The sequence below is a fragment of the Periplaneta americana genome, chromosome 5 (assembly GCF_040183065.1).
Source record: "Periplaneta americana isolate PAMFEO1 chromosome 5, P.americana_PAMFEO1_priV1, whole genome shotgun sequence".
Lineage (NCBI taxonomy): Eukaryota > Metazoa > Arthropoda > Insecta > Blattodea > Blattidae > Periplaneta > Periplaneta americana.
Genome location: NC_091121.1, coordinates 135,984,169 through 136,010,121, shown reverse-complemented (window position 1 = coordinate 136,010,121; position 25,953 = coordinate 135,984,169). Strand labels below are relative to the sequence as shown.

Below are 25,953 nucleotides of genomic sequence, written 5' to 3'. Positions count from 1 at the left end.
AATGACGTACTTTTGGCATATTTACCGTCTTTATAGTATGATTTACAAAACTGAACCTATGTGTACTCTGACTGGCATTTAACTGTTGAGCTGCACAACTGAAGTCTGTTAAAAATTTTAAATTAAATTAATACAGTTTTGTAACTTACTTTCCCATTGTTGATAGGACTGCTAATTTTCAAATAACTCTGATGTTAAAGGGATTACTGAACATGTGTTTAAATCTCTATTGTTGAAATGTATTTTTAAAAGTTAATGGAATTTTGTTTTGTTTTATTGTTAAACCTAATATAATATGGACTGTTTTATATGAAATATGGAAAATATATGGAAATTAACGAAAATATGTACTAAACTCTAAAATATGGAAAAATATGGAAAATAAAAGTAGGATTTTTCAACCCTACACATTGTGAAACATAAAGATAATGCAAAATATAAATTATATTAGCTTTATAAGTAAATATGTATTTACATATAAATCCTTTCCCTGGAAATAACATTTGGAGGTACCTTACTGTTTCACTTACAACTCACTGTGCATGTGCAGTAAATTAGAGTCTCTATACAGAGTGTTTCCGAGGTGGTGTTACAAACTTTCAGGGATGATAGCGAAGGGCACATGTATCAATTTGAGATAAGGAACCCTGGTCCGGAAATGACCGAGTCCAAAGTTACAAGCAAAAATAATTCTCTGGAAATGAAATAATTTTATTCCTCTGTACACCTTATTTATGTGTATTTATCTGTACATCTTACACATACTGTATTCATCTGACGTTGTTTACGTTGTCTACTTACAGTATTCCCTTCAGTTCGCTGTCTGAGGGATGAGGACAGGAAACTACATTAAAGCAATGCAGATAGCGTAATGTGTAACGGACATGGTCGGTCCTGATATGCACGTCTGTAGACAGCAGTGTATGTGTACAAGTTTCAGTGTCTAGTCGATCAGTCCTAGTGAAATGGAGGAGTACACGAGAGCGGAATAAGCAGACGTAATTTTCGAATACGGATGAGCCAATGGGAACAGTACACAAGCTTACAGATTGTATCGGGCTAAGTACCCACGTAGCAGACATCCGGCCCATATCATTTTTCCACGACTGTTTCAAAAGTTAAGGGAAAAAGGACATTTCCACACAACTATTTTTGCTTATAACTTTCGACTCAGTCATTTCCTGACCAGGGTTCCTGATCTCAAATTGATACATATGCCCTTCGCCATCCCTGAAAGTTTGTAACACCGATTCGGAAACAACCTGTAAATGCTACTTGTGGACAGTCGTGCGATATTGTTGCCTACTTACAGGTGGACTCTCATCAAGATTCGCTTCAAATTTTAATTCCGCATCTGTACATTACACGCTGAATGAACCATAGGAAAAATTTGTTTTGAGCTGGGGCTAGTTTCGGAATGTGGCTTCACATGCAGAGAAAACATTGCATTCCCTTCATTAATTTCTACTTCTTATGTTAGACACATACTCTTCATTTGTAAACCGAAGCAAAAGAAAAACATTCAAACCAACACAACTGTAGGTTCATTCCCGAAATTGGATGACGTATTCTACACGGCGGTGTATTACTGATATAATATTTCTTTCAGAAATAATTTATATAAAAAACAGTATAATTTACTTTTAATTAAACAAACAAATCTCTTTAATTCACAAGAAATCATAAGAAAAAAATGTCATGTGAAAATATGAGAGAAAACACGTCACCCTCGTAATGCAATCTACCTAACAGTCTAGTAGACTTTAGAATCCAGACCAGGGATGCCAAACATGCGCTCCCAAGAGCGCAAACATTACCATCCCTACTTCCTCCACCTCCTGCCTGCGATTCTGTTTTCTTTCTGTTTAGTGAGTTGTTACCTGCAGAATGTAAACATTCAGTGGCGAGCGGTTTACAGAATATTTTAAAATGGCGCTGACTACAGTACCAAGATACAGCTTCAGTGAGAAAAGGGAATAGGGTTATTTTGTTGTTGGAGGAGACAATAAAGCTGATTGTCTATTGTATTTCGGTCAATTTTGCTCAATACAGCATTATAATATAAGACGTCATTTCAGTGCTGCCCATGGTATGGGGAAAAACAAACTTATATGTACGCAATTATGTAAAATTATTGTTTTGTTGCTTATTTTATCGAATTTTGTTTATATTTGGAATATTTTCATTTGATAAATGACAGAATGGTTAAACGATGTGTAGCCAGAAGTTTCATAAAAAACATTAGGGAAAAGAGGTCGAAATTTATATACTAGTTATTGACAATAGAAATGTACCTTAACATGAAAAATGTTGCAGTTCGTACATTTGCAATGTCTGTGTCGACATATTGTTGTGAACAGCATTTTTTTTTATGAATCGGTGTAGCCTAATTCAGCTGTACGTTAAAGGTTAAATGATTGTCTTTGCTCTGCGTCTATGTACTAACACAATTCAGCCGAATATTGATAAATTATTGCAAAACAAGAGGTGTCTCCGATAAATTAATCACTAAGTAGATGCATGTTCAATAGTTTTTATGTGGATTTATCAATCTTATCCTAATTTAGGTTTAGAGTGATGATTGATTTTACAACATGACTTTCTGTACTATCCGCCACTGAAGCAAGTTTTTGATTGAGAGTGATGCACGGATGTCAATCGTGTCTAAAAGATTTGGAGTGAGGTTGACGTCACACTTTCCCCTTCATCTGAGTTTAGCTTGCCTGGTCTAGACCGAGGACTCACTGCTACCAGAATGCTATGAACTAGTGGAGCGTTGCCTAACAACGTCACGTCCTTGTAGGCGTAAAAGTAAGAAACTTGAGTTTACAATGCTCAGCTGCAACAGTGAACTCTACTAGGGAGCGGAAATCCCCAGGAGTTAGATTTTAAACTTTTAACAGTATCATCTTGCTATTTATCACCCACGTATAACGCACATTTTAACTAATTTAGCTTGGGTAACCTGAGACTCAGTCCCCAGTTCAGCTTCGCTACTCCCTAAAATAATTTTTTTCGTTATCAAGGATACTGAAACATGTATATCCACGAAATTATCTAAATAGATCGTCTGCAGCATCTCAGTACTTCCACTAATGTCAAATTAAAGTACAGCTTTAGCACTAACAACATTGAAAGCATTGTTAACAAATATCGTTCTGAAATTTATTTTATTTAACAAAATTATATAATAAGAAATATAAGTGACGGAGTGATTATGTCGCTCTCGATTTCCCCTACCATCTTTTGCTGCCTCCTCTGTATAAGTTACTGGTTGGGCTGTTAGGCTCTTTCCTGAAAATATCTGCCGTTCGAAATTGAAAATCTACGTAATATTATGTAACTGTAAAAAAAAATTAAAGGAGAGGGTCCCGTTAGGTAAGTAACTCTCAAGTGACGTCCCCGTTTCGTCGACCCTGCAACATAACCACTCGGTCGTAATTATATGAAGCCGAAATCAGTTTTTTTTAAGTAAAATAAATTTCGTATACAAATGGTAACCTCTGCACCAAAATGAAACTGGTAACGGATCATGAGGAGAGATTTAAATATTCTAAAGTTTTTTCTCTAACATTTACAGTTTTAGAGGAAACCGTTACATTTCTATGAAGCATTTGGCAACAGCACGGTTGCTGCAATTACTCTAAGAGCGTATTCCGAATCTCAGCGCTGAGCAATCTGATGGCATCACGGTGTTCCGAATTTCACCGATGACGCCACTGATGTTCCACCGGTGCCGCACCGGTGCCATCAGCTTGCAGAGGTGGTGGCAGTCTCCATCAGCCGTCATCGGTGAATCTGATTGGTTCTTGTGTAGGGCGGAAATTAGCAGTCGAATGACATCATGCACTGTTGTGTCATGGCGGTGTGTTCTGCAATGGTTCTGCTGTATTGTTTGTAATGAGCAAAACGTAAAAACAATATGTTAATGGCTTATGAGCGAACATGTCAACGGACCAGTTATTACTACCGGTTCAAGGAACAAATAGTTTATGCCCTCTTTTCTTTGAACGAGATGACAGTACGGAAATTTCGCAAAATCTTGCTAGTGTAGAACAGACAACAACTTGTACATCCGCCATGACAGCCATCGAACCTTTCAGCAGTTTTGTTATAATTTCGCTGCAGCGTGACGTCATTGTTGTCCACAGTGCCGGTGAGATTCGGAATAAGCTGTAAGCAATAGCGGCCTGCATCCCTTACCTTCTCCTCCCTCTCTGCGGGCGCGCACGCGCACGCGCACACACACACACACACGCACATACACAAACACACACATCAATCAAACAATCAATCAATCATTTCTGAAAATTTCGTTTTCAATTATTTCACATAATTCCTACAAGATAGTGTCTTTACCTTCAAACTAACGTTAACCCTTAAATTGGCAAAACTTCATTTCTCACACTAGTTTATTAAACCGTGTCGGACTGTAAAGAAAACAACTATCGCAATGTCCATGTTTTATATGTTGTACAATATTATCTCTTTTGTTTGAAACCCGTTTACATAATTTTTCATTTTAAATTTGATTGTGAGCTATTCTGTGTCGCAGGGAAAATCCAAAATATTTTGTCAGACCAATAAATTAAACTGTGAAATTTTGGTTAAATTTAATTTTCCTACAATTTTTTTCTATTGTTCTATTAAAATTATAGCATCTAGCCTATTATAACCTCTTGTATCCTATAGGATACTTTGTGAATTTAAGGGTTAAGCCTTTACAAATTCCTTTGTATAATATTGAACGAGAAATTGAGTTGCCTGTTGGTTAGCAATACACGGTGGTGATAACGAATCTGAATTTAGGAGTGAATTATGTAATTCGTATAGCAGTGAGTCATGGCTGCTGTCACAGTTTTACAGTCAACATAATTTAATATTCACAGGAGTTAAAGTGAATGATTTTTTTTTTAAATCTAATTTAGTTAATGAATATAACGGCCTATACATACAGAACTATGTATGTATGTATGTATGTATGTATGTATGTATGTATGTATGTATGTATGTATGTATGTATGTATGTATGTATGTATGTATGTATGTGTGTCTGTATGTATGTATGTATGTCTGTATGTGTGTCTGTATGTATGTATGTATGTATGTATGTATGTATGTATGTATGTATGTATGTATTTTTAAATTTATTTATTGAGAATACATCTGCATGCCTCATTACAATAGTAACATTACATGCAACCATTACAAAATGTACAATTTGATATTTACAATTGGGATCATATAATAAATACATACGTTTGTGACGCTATTTATAGAATACAATTGTTTTTGGAATACTTATTATTTTATTGTTCTGTTTTTTGGAGAGTTATTACTGTCTGAGCGCCAGCTCTAAAACCGCGCCGGATGAAGAAGTGGGGAGCGGGGAGACGTGACTCAGCATGTATAGTACAGTCTACCGGGTTCCAAGCTGCATTCCTGCCGGGGTTTCAGAGCTGGCGCACAGACATTATGTGCTGAGTTATTTGGTGATGGCGTGATGGTTATGTATGTATGTATGTATGTATGTATGTATGTATGTATGTATGTATGTATGTATGTATGTATGTATGTATGTATGTATTTATGTATGTATGTATGTATGATTTACAAAACCTCTAATGGCAATTACATTAATATTCTCATTATAGAAATAGAAATATATATATTCTCCCTGTAACATAGTCCTAGTAAGCTTATATTAAATTAATTTTCATCATTTTACTAGCTATCTCAAATATTAAATTAATTATAATTCATTGAATTAAATTAGCTCATAAATTAAGTTACTACTTTACCTTATAGATTTATCTAAATTTAAATAAATGTGTAGTGAAGATTATTGCTGGAGAACCTTTTAAGTGTAGTGAAAATATTTGTAATTTAAATTTATGTATTGTATTGATTAAGGCTGGTTGAGTGGAAGAGAAGGCCTTATGGCCTTAACTCTGCCAGCGAAAATAAAACATTATTATTATTATTATTATTATTATTATTATTATTATTATTATGTATTTATGTATGTATGTTGTATGTATGTATGTATGTATGTATGTATGTATGTATGTATGTATGTATGTATGTAATGTTTTGATGTAGTTTATACAATATAACGAATGTAATATATTGTTTTGTGTGAATGTGTATTAGTACAAACATTTTCCTCAACATGAATGAGCAAAGAAGATACGTTATCTGTCGATATTAGCTGGAAAAATGAAGAAATAAATTTTTTCCTAGTGCATTAATTTTTTTTCGTCACATGGCAAACGTGTACCGATAGTACTTAAGTGTTCTCTAACAAAACATTTTAATAGAAGGGAAATGTTTTTAATTGATTATTTTACGACGCTTTAGAAACTATCATGGTTATCTGGCGTCTGAATGATATGAAGGTGATGAAATCAAGGAAATGAGACTGAGGTCCATAGCCGAAAATTATCCAGCATTTGCTCTTAATGGGTTGAGGAAAACCCCCGGAAGAAAACCTCAACCAGGTAAATTATCCCAACCAAGATTTGAATCCGGGCCCGCTAATTTCACGGTCAGGCATGCTAATCGTTACTCCACAGCAGCGGTGGACAGGAAAATGTTGGCAAGTATAAAGAAAATAGATTATTCTTATAGGAGTATAAGTCTCACCTCGTCTTGCCAAAAGAAAAATTTAATACTCTTGACTTTGAAGCTCAAAAGTTAATTTAAGACCTATGAAATACAATAAATGAAATGGAAAATGAAATTAAAAATTAAGTTTTGATACTTTTATGTCTTCAAACTAACGTTTTTCTCGAAATGTCCTGACTCTGAAAGCTATAACTGTGAAACACAATGACTTGTTACGGAGTGTCTGCGATTTTTTATTTCAAACGAGACAATTACACTTGTTACGGCGAGCTTCAGAGAACAGGCTAAGCGACGGCAACTATTGTGTCGTGAATTCGTTCTCTGTACATCGCCGGTAAAATGTCATTCTGCTTTGCAATTATATTACAATTCTTGCGTATGCACAATATAGTTTCATATATAGGTAGTCTATTACATTTCTTCAAAATACAAGATGAGTAAAAAGTAAGAACACTGCTTATAGTTTCCTATGCATTTACATTACGAAGAAACTTTATATACAAAAGTTTTAGGAGCACATAGCCTAAAATTTATGACTGAAAATTTTATGTAAGACATTTGTGGCTTATTGTAAAACTGCGGTATTCACTGAAACTATCAGCTGACATCAATTGGTGGGTACAGGATCCCTTAATTCATATAAAATTTAATATGATACAAAGAAAATATAATATTTTCCGCATTTTACTTAATTTCATTTCTTTAAACGATTAGCACATAAAATAGATACGATATGTTTATATTTTGGTGCCCAAACATCTGATTTGTACTGATCAGCAAAGATCGGATTTACATACCCTAAATCAGGCCTGGGCGCTATTAGCTAAATTAAGTCATACAAATTTCCCCCTTAACTCCACATTCCACCTACCATGACTGAGACGACTAGACCGGCAGTTAAGCACTTCTCAGTGATGGATTACCTCACAGCTTTTACGAACTTTCGCTCTCACTGGTCGCCTGAAATCCACCACTGATGCACCGGGACACCATGATTGCGCCACTTGTAACTGCGCCAAATGGGTTGCTGTATATCCGTATTGCGTTTGCGCCAGTAGGCCTAACTCAAAACGTAATATGCAACATTTTTGTTCATAGGTTCGTACAAAAAAAATATTTAAGATGTTACGACACGATACAAAATTTTCGTTAGTGGAGGACATTGGTTGCAATTCAGTTACAGTTTCGTGAACTTCAAGTAAGGTTGTTGGTAGTTTCGTCATACGGTGACGTCGTTCTCTGTAGATTGCTTCTCGTAATAGTTTAACGTCAGTGAAATGCAATACATTAGCACAAGGCTCTGGATTCTAATTGAATGCTGTAGATATTATAATGCCTGGTTTTTAACTTAAGTCACTAGTCGCTTTCCTTTTACGCGACGCACGTATTTTTTTTGCCGTACAAGACCTCTTTCATTATTTTGGTGATTATGGACGCCTACAATTTTCGTTTCACTGTTTAAGATTATTATTTTGGCAGGACAATTCTTCACTGTACAACGCCAACGTATACGTCCATCTACATATATGTACGCCTTGCGAAACTTAAAACATCTCTTACAAGTTAAGTCCTGTCCTCCATTGCTGCACCTTTGGACTACCTCCATGACAACCTTCACTAGTCACTAGTCTCCCTCACAATGTTTATGTCCTGCCACTAAATGGTACTACTAAAACAAAACACGCCACCTGGGTATCGTGCACCAGTAGATTTCGTGCTCTACCAACTTATGAAAAATGAAAATTCTTACCCAAAACTGTCGTTGGCGCAAACCCATTACCCTTAAATATGATCGTACTTTTCAATTGCAAATAAACAATAAATCTGGCGCAAACGCATTGCACCCTGATGCACAGTGGCCACTGCGCGTTTGTTCGTAAGGCAGTGAAGCGGAAAGAACATTGGAGGGGGTGTCAGAGTTCCGTTAAACTTCCCCGTTGTGCTGCATTAAATGTTAAGAATGTCTCAGATTATGCTACAGTGAATGTAGTGATGGTAAGAACACAATATGGTGACAAAATATCGTTATTGAACTTAGCCGCCACTTACATATCAGATCTCAGTTTTCTCGTTGAAGTCTTTGGTCTACGTGACTCACGTCAGTTGTGTAAAGTCAGATTTAGGAGTATTTGGTACTAGGGCTAAAAGTCCTCCCTAAGGACGGCAATCCACTCTAACATACTCGGTGGCAATCTTAAATTTCGTTTATATAAATTCGATGTCTATTGATCAGTCTGATTCCCTCATCAAAGGAATTCAAAGCCACTGACAGTAAATAACGTCAGGTTATCAGACAGCATCACACTTTGGGTGGTATTCAGAGACATTTCGCAGCACACACTACGAGCGTACTAAGCTAGCCCCGGCTATCCACTGGTTACTAGTACAGAATTCAAATCATATCCTATCGCTAACACTGGTTTATGAATACGAAAAACGCTGATAATCCACCAAAAGCCCGCGCTAAAAATGTCTATGAATACGGCCCACTGTTTCTAAGTTGACATCCGTGCTTAGAAAATTAACGAAAAATATAAGATAACTTCGAAAAATTATTATATCTCAACTACCTTACTTCTTACTGGAGCACATCTCGCATAGGTTTGTTTCAAAAATGTGTAATTGGGCAGTTTAGCTCACTTGTATTTAAATACACCACATGAATGAAGGTTTGAAAACCTTTCCTTAATTTTCCTAAGTTATTTGTACGTAAGTTTCCGCCTTAAATTGAAATGGTACAGAGCGTTCGAGTTAAGATGTCCGCTCACTACTGGTGGCCGCAGGACCTGCGCATGCTATACGGGTCGCCCGTCTCCCGCCAAACGGTGTCCATAATTTGCGGCAAAATAAAACTCATAATACTGAAATAAAACTCTTCTTTTATTGTAGTAATTACTGGAAATTGTGACTTTCGGTTTTCAAACATGCTTTATAGCGCTTCAGCACATTCCCGGACACTTTCTGTATTTCGTTTTCACTTATACGATGCACTAAACGGGGTGTGTACGGTTTTCACGTCAACAATTTAGTGGCGTGTTGAACTGAGGTTTTTGACACCCCTATTTTCTGGGCTAATCTGTGCAAAGATTTATGAGGGATTTGTTCTAATCGAAAACCTATTTCATCTAATGTTTCCTCAATTAAGACCTGTTTATTCACTCGAGCTTATTTTGAACCCAATCTGTCTCGTTAAATTTCATTACGAGTCTATAATTTGGCACGGGACCATCGTGGAAAGGAGTCTGACTTTACGGCAACACGTTCTCCACGTATATTTCACGAAAGTCTTGTATATAAAAATGCGTCGTTCTATACTGTACATCACAATACAAACGCGCAAAACAGAGCCGTAACTAACGAGAGCATAACGCCGGGACTCGCAACATTCTTGCCCGCCAACCAGTTTTCATGATGGTGTGGGAAATCTTGGCTCGAACGCTCGTAGTAAATGAAACTTCAGGATCAAATAAAGCGAGATATTTTGTGCTAATTTATCCAAAAATTTGACACTGATACTTTTAGCTTATTTAATGGATTCATGTTGATTTCACAGTCATAATACAGTACGTAGCATTTGTTTGCACTTGTTAAAGATTGTTTATCAGTTCAAAACATTTTCAAGTATCTATTCACGAGTAACAGAAAGGTAGACATTAATGAGAATTCTAACCAATAAAACACATTCCTTGATGAGTAGAAGTCCTTGTATTAATAGGGTTACCATTAGAAACAATTTTATAGGAGGACATGGAATCTAAAATAGGAGGACATTGCTCAAAAAAAGAAGACTTCTTAAAAATTGGTATGAACAAAATTAAAGATAAAACAATGGCTCACCTTACTTTTGTCACTAGTTGCTGGATCAGTATTACATCTGTACCCTACTCATCGGTGGAGCCCACTTTGTGCACAAGAACCTGAAGAGACAAACTTCTATCTTGTAACAAATAACTATATAACTATGGAACTGTTCACAGGACATGTCCTTGAAATTATATTTCACCATAATGATACCTCTGACTGTCTCCGTTAGCATGCGATTTCGTTCTTTCGTCCATTGAGCAGATATTAGGGTAAATACTCTCTCAACACTTCCATTGTGACTTAGGATAAATTAATAGAATTGACATATTTTTAAAAGTTCTGAGAAAGTTTCAGTGCTCGCAGAACTATTGAAATTGAAGAATTTTCACCATTGTTTATCTAAACTTAAATCTTTGTCCAAATTGACTTGATTGGCATATCTTTGTATTTTGCAGAATAAAATTGATGAAATAGCTTAGAATCATGAATAGTGACATTTTTAGAGTGTAAAAATTCAATGCATGTCAATATGTCATCATATTTTATGTTTTTTATGCGCTCCAGCTTCAGCCATTGAAAGCAGTTAAATTCTTTCACAGGCTTTCACCATTTGTTTAGATATTCTATGCATAATATCGCACATTGTTCGACATTCATAATAATTCTAGTTGAAATGCGAAATGTCGGACATTTCAATTTTTTTTAAATGACTCCCGGACAGGATAAAATGATTAAAAAATAGGACATGTCCTCCTTTTGCCGGACGGATGGTAACCTTATATAATAATGCAGCAACATTTTATGTCAAGAAATGAATCGCAGATACACATCCAAGTATAGACACTCAATAGGAAAATTATTGCCCTTCTTACATGTTTATGTCAGTAGTCTTACGGAAATACAGGACTTCCATTATATGTACTGACCGCTGGCGCGGTGTTTTGCTTCTCGGCGGCTGGACATGTCACAGCCGGCCTCACTCTCGTGTTAACCCCGCTACTTAAAATGTATGTGAAATCGTACCTTATAGAAGATCCTGGAAATGTCGTCCTTCCACGGCTAAACAGAAGTTATGTCGGGAAAACACATTCTAATTGACACGATTAACTTCGGCCTCTATAATGTTTCTGATTTCATTTGTTCTACGGGTATATACGATATTTAACCTCATAATAATTGAAATGCTCAGTTTAAGAACAATTTAGACAAAGTGTTTTGTACTCGTAAAAAGTCGGACCTATTACAATTATTCGTCTTGCGCTAATAGCACACCAAATTTCACCTTTCCTGTAATGAAGATGTACTTCTAGTACCTACAAGGTGTGGATTTTAAAACATCAATAGCGAGTGTTTCGATTGTTTACACCTCCAGTCAGGCGGAACCATGCCTTGTCTGAAAAGAACACGACCTGTGGGTCGATTAAACCTTCAGTCACTGATTAAAAAGACCACACAATTTGTAAAGGTTACAGCGGTTTTTCATTCACAATTGAGGCGGTAACCGGAAAATGGGCCCATAGGTCTATAGGCTCTTTTTTTGGGATAACGTTCAATTCGATTCTCCGTTTTAAAATCTACTTGCTTAGGGGAGAGTCGGGTAGTATCGGACATCGGGTAATATCGGACAGTGAGTTTCTTTCATCTACCACCATATGGTAGTACCTGAATGACATGGTTACGTTTGTCTATGCGACATCACAGAAACGTAACCATGTCAATCGGGTACTATCATCGTGTGGTAGATGAAAGAAACTCACTGTCCGATATTACCCGATGTCCGATACTACTCGACTCTCCCCTACGTAGTTTCGTTTCAGTATCTTGTAAACAGAGATCAGGGTAGCTAATTGAATGAACTTATGCACCTTTGCGTATATGTGGAACTCAGTAAACATCAGTGAAGATGATCCTCAAAATGAGTGCCAGTCCATCCAGAATGTGCACTGGAGTGTAAACTGCACTCTGAAGATAAACTTCGAAGTGGGTGTGAATCCATTCTAGATTAATACTAAATAAGTTGTAATCTGTAATCAGATATTTTTTATTTTTACGTTTTCGGTACAATTTATGACGTAACTATGAGATGATATATATGTGAGAAATATAATTGTACTAAAATGATTTTGAACTTGTAAACCTCTGTAATGTGCGTTGTTCAATGCTGATGTTTAATTTCTGCTAAAATATATTCATATTTGAAACAGTAGCGCTGCGTCAATAAGAGCACAAGAGCACGTGAACACCTTGTTTCTATTAATGCACGACTAGTTTTATTATTTCATACCGTATTCACGTAGTGGGGATGTATAATATCAGAATCGAGTATTTTAAACTTCTCGCATCTTGCATAAACTTCTTATGTAAACTTGGCAACATGCGTTCACGTACAAGCCGTGCTCTTTTCAAGAAGGTTGCAGGAATTTCACGCATGCGCAGGAAAAATTGTCTTTCGCTGGCCGCTTATGTCTCGTCAAAAGCACAAAGTGAACAGTGAATCTATACTACAGATGTCAGGTGCATCGATGCCTATCATTCACGTGCTATATCTCGAGGAGAAAATTTAATAGTCTGTATTGTAGCCTGTAGCTGTCAGCATTTCTCACTGCCGGAACGTTTACTTTGTGGGAATGTATGTACCGTGCTGCTACGAGAGTGTAGTTTGTGAATTAGCCTACTATACTTTAGTATTAGGATAATAGCATAGTTTAGCTTTCAAACACGTGCTGGCTGAATGTGATATTGGTATGAATTTAAGTGTCTGTATGGTGGTGTACTCGTATATTATTTAAGAATAATATTTACTGGCATGTATTTATAGTAATCAATCTACAGTACTGGTATAGGCTATAGAGTATCAGTGTGTTATGAACCAAAATAAATTACTGAACACACGCTTTTGTAAATAACAGCACTGTGGTATGTATTAATTTTTAACAAACGTAAACAATGAACTCTGTCCAGGCAATTTTGAACAGTAAAGAACTGGGTAAACTGACTTACCAGGAAAAATTGGAAATAAAAAGACTGGTTATTATTATATTATTATTATTATTATTATTATTATTATTATTATTATTATTATATACAGTTTTTCGATAGTGAAACACTGGAATCATGACATTTCATACTAGGCTAAACGTACGATTTCAAATTCTCTTCGATTTTGGAATGCAAAATTGTGAACACACGTAAAATTTTATCACGAACCGCCACTGTGTTGAAAGTAGTTTGATAAAATAAATTTGTTCTCTGGAAAAAGGGTCTATAAAATTCTCTAATAAAATATATTTATTTGTAAAACTATTAAAGTCGGAATGCATTATTTAACAAAAACTTGTAGACAAATATTATTGTAAGAGTATGGAAATTGTTATTATGATAAAAGTGAATTTAAATTGCTATTACATAAAAATAAATATTTCAATCTTTGTTTTCTCAAAACATTATTTTTGCTTATGGGCCCTTTCTCCGGCTACCGCCTCAATTATAACTAGGCATATAGTGAAATGTGCAGCTGAAACTCAAGTTTTGATATATTTATGGAGATACAAATGTACAGAAGTCAAAGGAAAGTACTACGCGTCCTATTTTGATGTCACTGTCGTATACAAGACATCGTAGGCGATTATGGAGCGCGGAGAATTCAGGGAATCAAAGCATTCGTGGAAGTGTATGACGCACTCTGCTAGTTCGTGGAATCAACACCGGTCAATTTACAAGGGACGGTTATTAAAAATATAAGAAATGTAATAACTTACCGAGTATTTCGACAGTGTGGATTTGATCCCGATTTTCTCCATCACTGATCTGGCACACGTAGTCGCCGGCATCCTGCGGCATCACCTTGTTGATCTCTAAATTGTAACCATCCACGAGACGGAAACGCGGGTCTCTCGTAACCATGAGACTAGCAGCCGTGAGCACGGCACTGCCGCGGCGCCACAGCAACACGTACGAACCTGCAACAGTCACATTACAAACATGTCAAAGGCAAAATTTTTATCAAGAGGGAATAGTACTGTAAATATAATTCCCTGCGAGCGCCATACCGCCAATCAAGCAAATCATTGACACTCGACTGACTATGAGAATCTGATTATAGTGACAGTACACAGCATGGTGCTCTAAAATTAATAGCAGATCATTTCTTTCTCTTACGTTCATTTGTATATCCTACGTTCATATACAGGGTGTACATAAAATAATATAGCGATTTTAAAGGTGTTTAATGATAATTTAACTATGACAATAACAAAATTCATGTTAAATGAAAGCGTAACATCTCCTGTTTACATTATAGAGATGGTAAAAGCTGTTATTTTCTCGCAACGGTTCCAACTGTTCCAGTTCCTTGAAAATACTAGGTTCCAAATAACAGTTCCGAAATAACAGTACCATATGTAACTCGTGTGTAACTGCAAGGTGCACAGTGGTAACTTGGAACCGCACTGTTGACTAGTATCTGATAGTACAGGTACGTACTACTAGCATGTAATGTACTGTAACAGTGGTATTTTGGAACCTGCACGTACGACTAGCATGTAATATAACAGTGGTATTTAGGACGCTAAATGATCACATACTTCCGTATATGCCATGTGATGCAGTATGATGTCATAGTGAGCCGAGATGTGAATTCGTAGAAAAGGAGTGTTTTATAATGCCAAATTGAATTTGTAGATTAGGTTTATTCGAAGCAGGAAATGTAATAACATTTTAAATTTTATTATTTGTCCATTTTATTGGTCACGAAATCGAAGTGGATCCCAATTGTAAATAAAACCAAAGCTATTATTTCTCTTCTTCTCAGCTCAGGTTTAAAATAGTGTTCATTTTCTCCAAAAATTAGTAAATAAAAGCTATAATCATTTCCGCAGTACTAAATACATATTAATACCGTCACGAAGAGTAATAATCTCATTGTAATGAAATATGAAAATTTACAGTTGTATTTTTGTAAAAAAAATCGACAATAGTCATGTTTCAACAGAATTAATTTAATTTCAAGGAGTGGTAATGAAACTAAAATTGTAAAATATTTGTAATTAAAACGTAACCTATATATTTTTTCGTCTCCCTTGATAAAATTCACAATGTAGTTACTATACTCTAATATAGGCATTATGCTAATAATCGTTTGATGGAATCCTATACTCAGTAACAATAATTTCAAGATAACGTGTACATTTTTTAAAGAGGCTCTTCATACCTTTACTATTTATCTTTCACTTCAGATTCCAACATTTCTTTATTTCTTTCAGTGCGACGAAAGGATTCCCAATTCTGCTTTCAAACAGCGACACCTACTTATATGGACTCGTGGGATCCGAGCCCACACAATAATTTATCGTGTTATCATTATACTTATGAGATTTATATAACTTATACCTCAAATATTTGAGCCCACCCAGTGTTTTCTAAAAGTTGGCGCCACTGCTTTCAATAGTGCCAAACATGTTCCGTTCTGTGGAACAGGCGTTGTCATAATGTAGTTCCAAAGTGAAACGAGTATTTTGTAACGGCAAGTATTTCGGTATTTCGTACTAGCGTTATTTTGGAACGTAGTATTCCAAGGTGCTGTTACGTTTTAGAACAGTTCCAAGCAAGGAACTGTTCCAAAATAACCGTTACGTTATTTTTCCCCACCTCTATTACATTATAAGTTCATAAGTGTTCAATGTGAGCCCGTTTCTTACACGACACACATCTAACCTGTAGGCTAATTCCTTCCATGCTTTAATCAGCATGTTTGGAGTGATGGTAGTAACAGCTTCTCGAATCCTGTCTCTCAATTCGGGCAGGTTAGCAGGCAATGGAGGCACGTAAATTTGGTCCTTTATAAAACCCCAATGTATTGTTATTAGTATCACTTTATTGTTACCTATTGCTTTAAAAAGAATGTGTTTAATTTGTAATTTTAAGTCACTTTTTCTACTATTCCTTTACTGTTTACATTTGTTTTTAAATCTTTTGTATTGCCCCGTCAAGAATTTCGTTATTCATTAGTTGTAAGTCATTAATTGTGTTATTATTTTAATTACTGTAATTGTTCCTGAATCATGTATGTAACTTGTAGCCGTAAATTATTGCTTGTAATATCCCTTTATTACTCTTAACTGTTTCATTGTTCATGAATTAAGTATTAATTTGAAAGTGAAAGTCTACTATTGATTATCTTTTTAAGGTCGTGTATTTACTCTGAAACGGTTAGACATTCTTGTATATCTTTTGCATTGATTATTCCTCAAACACCTCATTAATCTTTAACAGGAGCCATTCTTTCACTAATGTGCATGCTTCTACATAATTCGTGTGAATTGTAACTGTGATCACTATTTTATATTATCAATTTACTATTGTTTATTGGTTATAAAATATGTATTTTGATACCACTTATAACCCTAATATACCTGAGGGTGAAATAGGGTTTATTAAATTGGATAATAACCTCAGTGGATGAAATTCGGTGATCTTGGAGGCCACTGGAGATAAGCCCTGTCATCGGGTGCATGGCGACCAATCCAGCGGTCATTGACAACATCATTCAACCAATCTCGTACAAGGTAATGCCAATGTGGAGGTGCGTCATATTGTTGCCAAATGAAGATATTTGGTTCATCCTGCAGTGCAGTTGAGGAAAGAGCCATTCTTGGAGCATATCCAGGTACGTAATTCCAGTTACGGTAGATTCAACGAAAAAGAACGGTCCATAAACCTTTTACCTTTACACAGACAACCGATCGTTGCCAACTGGCTATGCCATCGACGGATGTTGTTGGCATTTGGGGGATCACGATTAAACTGCCTACGAAACACATGTTGAAGTGTTATAACCGATTTACAACTCTCAAACTTCAAAACACAAAATGCTTTCTGTTGAGGAGTCGCCATCTTTCTTATTATCGCTGCCAAGGAAACAAAACAAAGGAAAGCTATCTGCGCATATTTTATATATATATATATATATATATATATATATATATATATATATATATATAGATATATATACACACACAACTAAAACTGTCTTCCTTCATCTTTCAGTTTCATTTGAGCCTACAAACAATTTTCTACGCCTCATCTGAGTGATAATATAACGACTATAAACTGCTATATTATTTTAAGTACAAGGTGTATTTACCATCATCTCTGCTTCGATAGTAAGCCTGTACTCATGCATTTCACTCCAAGAAAATTTCAGCAATAAAACGCTAACATCTAACTCTCAACATGGAATATTTATTAATTGTAACAATTGCACATTGATTATTACAAATAAGAGTTAATGGAAAAAGAGTTAATAAAATTATCAGGCCTATAACCTTACGTTTAAAGTTAATAACCTGTACTCATGCATACGTGTATAAATTCAAGTGTTTAGTATTCTTCTATAATTCATTTGTTTTATTTATACCATCTCGGGTTCATTCAATTACGATAGAGAAAACACGCATTCTGCTATTGATTAATGGAGGTTCATTATGTTGCTATAACCTGAAGTGTTTATTTGTTTTTAAATCAATTAAATTTCATATATCCGCGTTCTCCTCCTTGCAATAAAGGTAATAAAATTTGTGTGTTTTGCGAAGATGAAAGAGGTATGTCACTTCCGTGAACATGAACATCATTATTATATTATAAAAATTTCAATCAAAATGACATCTTCCTCGCATCGCAATTATCTCACTGAATACAATTCGTGCTTGATATTTTCTCTGTGTTAATTTATGTCGACCTACGGTCTCCAAGAAAATATCATGACAACATTCATTCGGTAAGCTCAATTACTCGTAAATTGTCGAGAAAATGTTAGCATTAATTCTATTATCGAAGATAATGAAGATGATGGTGATGATGTTGGCAATAAAATAATAATAATAATAATAATAATAATACACATCTAATATAAATAAATAAATTAATAATAATAATAATAATAATAATAATAATAATAATAATAATAATAATAATAATAATAATAAAGGTGCGCCTGATAAGGCATTTGAGATCTTGTTTAGGTCAGTTCTTAGCGTATTCATTTAGAGTCTTATTGTTGTTCTTGCACTTTGTTAGATGGTATCTTTCACATTTTAAATTGCACAATTCACATACACAACTTTCACACGGTTCGTGGTAACTTTTTGTCTCGGACAACTTATGGTGAAAACCATGTTTCGCGAAGCGGATTATTACATGTCTTTGAGTCTGATTTTCTTTTGTCCAGTTCCTATCTACCATAGCACCTGTGGCGTAGAAATCGGGGTCTATCGTACGGCGTTTATCTTCGCCTCTTTCTAGGAGGTCTTTGTAGGGCTGTGTCGATTGCAGTAGTATTTGGAGTCGGATGTCTTCTACGTAGAAAGTTTCTCTGGCCATCTCGTACGCTAGTCTTGAAGGTGCGTTTCTTCCTATTCCTAGTGTGCATTTGAGAAAGTGTGCTTTGACTTTCTCTATTCTCTCTAGGTCGGTGAGGGTTAGTTTTTTCCATATGAGGGTGATTTCATATGTCACTATTGGTGTGATGACTGTCTTCAGTAGCACCATTGCTGTTTCCAGCGATAGTCTGGTCAGGTCGCTTATCTGGTGAATTGCCCTCGTGGCAGCTGCTGTTCTTTCCTGGATGAGTTAATATAAATAATAAAGTCAGTCCTAAAAATGGCAAGTCCTCTACAAGGAAAGCAGCAGGCCACGAAGCAACCCAATGCAGTATAACTCAAATAACTGAACGCCAAATGCCACGATCGCCATTTATCTGAATCAATATTCAGAAAATTTAGGGGGTTCATTTAATTACAGAAAATATTGTCCTTTACTTCAAAAGATTGCATAAAACTAGTATGTTGCGCAAAGTAGGCTACTGACTCCCGTCCGGGTTTTTTTTTTTTTTTTTTTTTTTTTTTGCGATTGCTAGCCTAAGAGGAAGAACTTTGACGCTCCCCTGTCACTCCTACTTCCAATTAGAAGAATGTGAATTATTGCTTGTGCGAGTCCAGCATTCAGCCTTAAGATTCCGCAGGTATTGTGGATTTTGAGTCAAAATGTCAACAAAATGCAAACACGCACTATTAACAATGAAAGATAGAGTGAAGATTATGGAAGAGTTGACTAAACGTGTTTCGGGGAAACAAATTATTATTGATGGAACTGAAATCTTGTTAATATTGTGCTAAAATTTAACTTTGTAACTCACTAGGTGAACATTTTATTTATATGGAACATAAACAGCGGCTCTGCTATCCCATAGTGTTACTGTCTCCGAGAGAGAAAGACTTGGTCTATGACTAGCATAAGAGAATAATAGTACTGCACAGTTGACGTAACAGCAGTGGCGCGCTGTGTAGTACAAGCAACTGCCGTTCCACAAACAAAATGGTCGGGTAATACGAGGGGGATCCAGGAAATAACGACCGTTCGCGCATACCCGCCGCGCAGCTGACTCCCCTTCCTTGTTTGAAGTTCAACTGGCTTCCTTAACATGTGTTCTCATAATGTTGTGAGTACTGGTTGCAACAAGTCGCCATTGTGCATTTTGTGTTACTTCAAAATGAACGACGTGATTGATAATCCCGCCGACTGTGAGGTGAGGAGTGTGATTCGATTTTTGAATGCCCGACATTTGAAACCTGCAGAAATTTACCGGCAATTGAAAGAAGTGTATGGTGATACTGTAATGAATGAAAGAAATGTGAGAAAATGGTGCGAAATGTTCAACAACGGGCGAACAAATGTCCACGATGAAACTCGACCCGGACGCCCATCACTCATCACAGAAGACCTGAAGACTAAAGTGAACGACAGAATCTTGCACTAAGCTGAAAGACTTTCTGGGTGGTACGCGTTTTGGAAGTGATGAAGAGTTGAAGAAGACAGTGAACACCTGGCTTAATGAACTGGCGGCAGAGGAGTATAACACGGGAATTCTAAAGCTAGTGAACAGATACGACAAATGTTTAAATGTAGGTGGTGATTATGTAGAGAAGTAAAGGAAGCTTCAGTTATGTAACAGACTTTGTTTTTTCAAATAAATATATATATTTTTTTAATTATTACAACAAAACGGTCGTTATTTCCTGGATCCCCCTCGAATATGTGATATCCTCGGATATAGTTGTTGTTTAATAATTAGTCAACTGAGCGAAGACAGTTCTGAACATCACAAATGATACAAAAAAAAGCATCACTTATGAGGCAACTAGGTCAAGAGATAATGGGGTAGGGTGGTCAGTTCCTTTGCCTCTGCATTGCATACAGAGTGATTCAGACCACCCGTAACAGTCATTTATTTCGGAAACTAATGCATTAAAATTTTCGAGAAAAAAATATTTATTACTAAACCACATATGAACTTTCACTTGAGCTTAATTTCATCAATCAGCTCTAACAGGAAGTAGGATCAGTGGCGTATCACTTTAAAATTTCAAATGGGAGTATGGGTCAAATAGGATACCATTTGATAGAGGTCTTCAAAACAAACAACTTTCATAGGAAACGTTTTTATTAATTCCTATTCTTTCAATGAGAAAATGTACGAAAAGTCAATGGGTGATTCGAACCACACGTAAGTCATTTATTTCGGAATCTAGTGCATTAAAATTTTCGAGACAAAAATATTTAATACTAAACCACATGTGAACTTCCACTTGAGCTTGATTTCAGGAATTAGGGTCAGTGGCGTATCACCTTAAAATTTCAAATGGCAGTCCGGGTCAAATAAGGTACCATTTGATAGAGCTCTTCAAAACAAACAACTTTCATAGGAAACTTTTCTTACCAATTCCTGCTTTTTCAATGAGAAAACTTACAAAAAGGTAATGCCATCGATATTGACAAATGTTAAAAGACGAAAATGTAAACAAGACAATTAATGTTGAATTTTACTGAAAGACTGGACAATTCCATTAATTTTTATAAATGTTCAAATTGTCTGCCGTTCTGAGCAGTACACACCTGTACTCTTCTTCTAACACTGTCAGTGACTCCTAACACTTCGGCGTGGTCAAGTGACTGGCAGGTCTCCCGGATTCGCTGTTTTATGTCATCTCTTATTGTGGGACAGTCTTGATAAACGATGTTTTTTGAAATTTTAAAGTGATACGCCACTGACCGTACTTCCTATTAGAGCTGATTAATGAAATCAAGCTCAAGTGAAAGTTCACATGTGGTTCAGTAATAAATATTTTTTTCTAAAAAATTTTAATGCATTAGTTTCCGAAGTAAATGAATCATCCTGTATACCGCTGATTAGCTACATATTACACTAATCAGATTATATCGTCAAGTGAGATGTATATCGTCTGATAATAGATGTACACATCAGCCAGAACCTCAGTCAGAGGCAACCTCGGATGTTGTGGTTCTTGAAAATAATGCCTTGGCAGTACAAATTTAGTAAGCTTTGCCATAATTCAAACCATTAACTACGTCTTGAATTGCCCTGTAGTTCATTCAGTAGTAATAAGCAACTTAAGTCACGTATCCCAACGCGTGATGATAGGCTGGGGAAGCAGAGATATAGTAGGGGCAATTTGCTTCAATCTCCCTTGTCGTAGAGGATTTTTTATGAAGAATTTTTAACGGTTGCAATTTGTTTACGTCGGGATAACTCTTCAGTTTACTGATTTAAAATTAGTCTGTGAAATTACATGCAACAATTCAGGGATGTACGTTGTAAGGCGACTGATAAGTAAATACATTACTTACTATACCTATACCTATATTTAGGAACGAGAAACCAGGTCTCCACATGTACGCGGCGCCCCCCCCTTCATCCGGACAACGGGCACGGTATCAAGGTCACTCTTTCGGACCTTGTGAGGGCCAGTATTTAATATGAATACTCCCCTTCATACAGACCTCAACCGGATTGGGCCACGTAGGACCAATCAGATGCCAGAAGGAGAACCTACGACCTATCACAACAAGTACTCCCCCCATCGAGACTACTATATATATAAGTACTGGCAGACTATTTCCTTATCCAACAACTGCTCTGAAGATGGCCACAACACAGCGGTCGAAACGTCAGCCAATAACACCAAGACAACGCGGTAGAAGCCCTGAAGCTTATCCACACACCATGTACACCAGCCGCGGAAGCCTACGCGAACACATTACTTACTAACTTACTTGTGGCTTTTAAGGAATCCGCAGGTTCATTGCCGCCCTCGGTCCCTATCCCGAGCAAGATTAATCCAGTCTCTATCATCATATTCCAGTCTCTATCATCATATTCCACCTCTCTCAAATCCATTTTAATATTATCCTCCCATCTACTTCTCGGCCTCACCAAAGAATGTTTTTACCTCCGGCCTCCCAACTAATACACTATATGCATTCCTGAATTCGCCCATACGTGCTGCATGCCCTACCCATCTCAAACGTCTAGATTTAATATTTATAATTATGTCAGATGAAGAATACAATGCGTGCAGTCCTGCGCTGTGTAATTTTCTCCATTCTCCTGTAACTTCATACCTCTTAGCCCCCAGATATTTTCCTAAGAATGTTATTCTCAAAAAACCTTAATCTCTGTTCCTCTCTCAAAGTGAGAGTCCAAGTTTCACAATCATACAAAACAACCGGTAATATAACTGCTTTATAAATTTTAAATTTCAGATTTTTTGACAGGAGACTAGATGACAAAAGCTTCTTCCCGAGTATCATTTATATTTGTTACTGTTTCTCCAAGATATTAGAATTTTTCCACCTCTTCGAAGGATAAATCTCAAATTGTTATATTTCAATTTCGTACAATACTCTGGTCACCAGACATAATCATATACTTTGTCTTTTCGGGATTTACTTTCAAACTTATCTCTTTACTTGCTTCAAGTAAAATTCCCGTATTTTCTCTAATCGTTTGTGGATTTTCTCCTAATATATTTACATCATCCGCACAGACAAGCAGCTAATGTAACCGGTTCAATTCCAAACCCTCTCCGTTACCCTGGATTTTTCTAATGGCATACTCTAGAGCAAAGTTAAAAAATAAAAGTATTAGTGCATCTCCTTGTTTTAGCCCGCAGTGAACTGGAAAAGCATCCAACAGAAACTGGTCTATACAGACTCTCTTGTCCCTTTCACCGAGACACATTTTAATTAATCCAACTAACTTCTTCGAAATACCAACTTTTATAAGAATATTATATAAAACTTTTCCCTTAACAGAGTCGTATACCTTTCTGAAATCTATGAATAACTGATGTACTGTACCCTTATGTTCCCATTTTTAAGCAAATACATTGAAAAGTAATAAAATATTACATGAAAAATTTAAAAAAAATATATGGAAATGTAACTAAGGTATAAAAAGAGTTTAAAATATATCATTAACCAATAAAATAGTAATATGCCTTACAAGAGCGGTATGTTGACGTTTTCATGTTCTCGGAAATTAAAAAAGCTCAACTACGTTTCGCTTTTTCAATCTTTTCCTCGAACATGAAAACGTCAACATACCACTCGTGTATCGTACATTATTTTGTGCGAAATCGTTTATTACATACCTGAAAGACGAATTTCTAATTAGTTGCAATGAAATCTCCATCTTGGTTTCTGTTTAATGACGGCAACTTTGGAATACCAAAATATCTATCTTCAACACTGTTGCTATAAAATGTTTTCTGTGTTTACTATACTCCAGCAGGCCGTGATATAAGTCTGTCTTTTTTTTCCCAATCTATAAATGCGAACTTAAAACAAACGGTAAGGTTATGTAATGATTTATTTTTCATTTTAATATTTTAACAATATTATTTATATAACATATTGCAGTTAAAACATCGGCATCTGGAATCTTGTTGATTTTTTCACGGCTTCCTTAATGTTACTTGTATCAGGAATGCAATAAGTTTCGTGGAGTAGTAGACTTTACTTAATTTTTGCAAATATTTAAAAACAATCATTAACAGTGCAATTTAGGTGAAATTGCAGTGGTAAGTTTCCAATTTATAATTATTACTATGTTAAACGTCTCTAAAAATAATATGTTAAAAGCCTAAAGCAGTAAAATGAATATGGCGCTTAAGCGGTAAGAAGAGGGAAATTGTTATGTGTGTTACGTTGGGAATACTGAATGTGGTATTTCACACTTACCGCGTACTGGTTTTGTGCGGAAAGCAAGCAAATACGCACGATCTCGCACATAAGTCATTTAATTTTTACGAAAATATGTTAACCCTTAAATTGGCAAAGTTTCATTTCTCACACTAGTTTATTAAACCTTGTCGGACCGTAAAGAAAACAACTATCGTAATGTCCATATTTTATATGTTGTACAATATTACAGTATTGTGAAATTTTAATTATCCTACGCATTTTTTTCTATTGTTCTATTAAAATTATAGCATACAGCCTATTTACATATTCCAGTACTATTATACGCTGACGATTTGACATTATGTTCTAAAAGTGTTAAGGGATTGCAGAAAGGACTTGACAAGCTTCAAATATACTCTAGGGACTGGGGATTAAAAGTAAATACTGAAAAGACGAAGACTATGACCTTTAAGAACGGATGTGTTTACAGTAAAACGGAGACTTGGACATACGAAGGCCGAGCACTGAACAACGTGAAAAGTTTTGTTTACTTAGGGGTAACAATGACGATGAACGGAAAATGGAATAAACATATGGACACTACAAAACATAGGGCATTGATAAAAGCGATGGAAACGCTGAAGATACGTAACAAAATCCCGGAAGTCTCTCTAAATTTATTAGATAAAGTATATAACGCGGTAGTTAGACCTACAATTACGTATGGGGCAGAAATTGGGGTTGGGGAAGAACGGAAAAGCTTAACCAGGTACAAAGCGACTTTTTAAAAGGGATAGCGGGAGTGGGGAGGGGAACGGCTAACAGCGGAATCCTAAGAGAATTCGGACGCCATAGAGACTCAATAGAATACAAGATAAAAGTTTTAAAGTACTACTTGAGGATTGTGCATGGAGATCAGTCTCTTATTAGAGCGGTCTGTTATAGGGAGCAACTCGAGAGGAGAGACCAAGTAACCTGGGCAGGTAGATTACGCAGAGGGTTGGAGGAAATAGGCATGGGATTTATAATCGCGGAAGATTGCAGGAACAAGCGAAATGTCTGGCGGAAAGTCAAGAAACGCCTGAAGGATATAGACAGGCAAATAACAGAAGGGGAATGTAGGGATAAGGTTGCTCTGGAGATCCAATCGATGATCAAAACAAATTGGGGGGCCGAACTATATCTCTATGGAGGTAGCAAAGATGGTAGACTGGGTTTAATCTGGTTCCGTCTAGGAGCCTGGAGGGCACTTAAAATCGTCAACGAAGAGGGGGCGAGAATATGTCCTCTTTGCTGTAGAGGCGAGACATCACACCACATTTTGTCGGAGTGTGAAGCCACAGAAGCTCTGAGGAAACGATTCCTGCCAGAGTCCTTCATTACATCTAGCAGGGGGCACTTGGCGACATACGTTGTATTAAATAACGTTAAATCCTATGACAGTGTGGGAAAATTTTTGGCAAAAGTTCGACAGTTGAGGGTGGA

General features: G+C 36.2%; 1 protein-coding gene across 1 annotated transcript in view; it reads right to left on the bottom strand.

Moving 5' to 3' along the window:
- Positions 1 to 25,953, bottom strand: part of LOC138700203 (limbic system-associated membrane protein-like) — a 1,314,643-nt gene that overhangs the window by 731,157 nt on the left and 557,533 nt on the right. Inside the window, exon 2 of the mRNA XM_069826644.1 lies at positions 14,190 to 14,390. Within this exon, the coding sequence (XP_069682745.1) occupies positions 14,190 to 14,390 (201 nt within the window). The remainder of the gene's footprint in view (positions 1 to 14,189; positions 14,391 to 25,953) is intronic.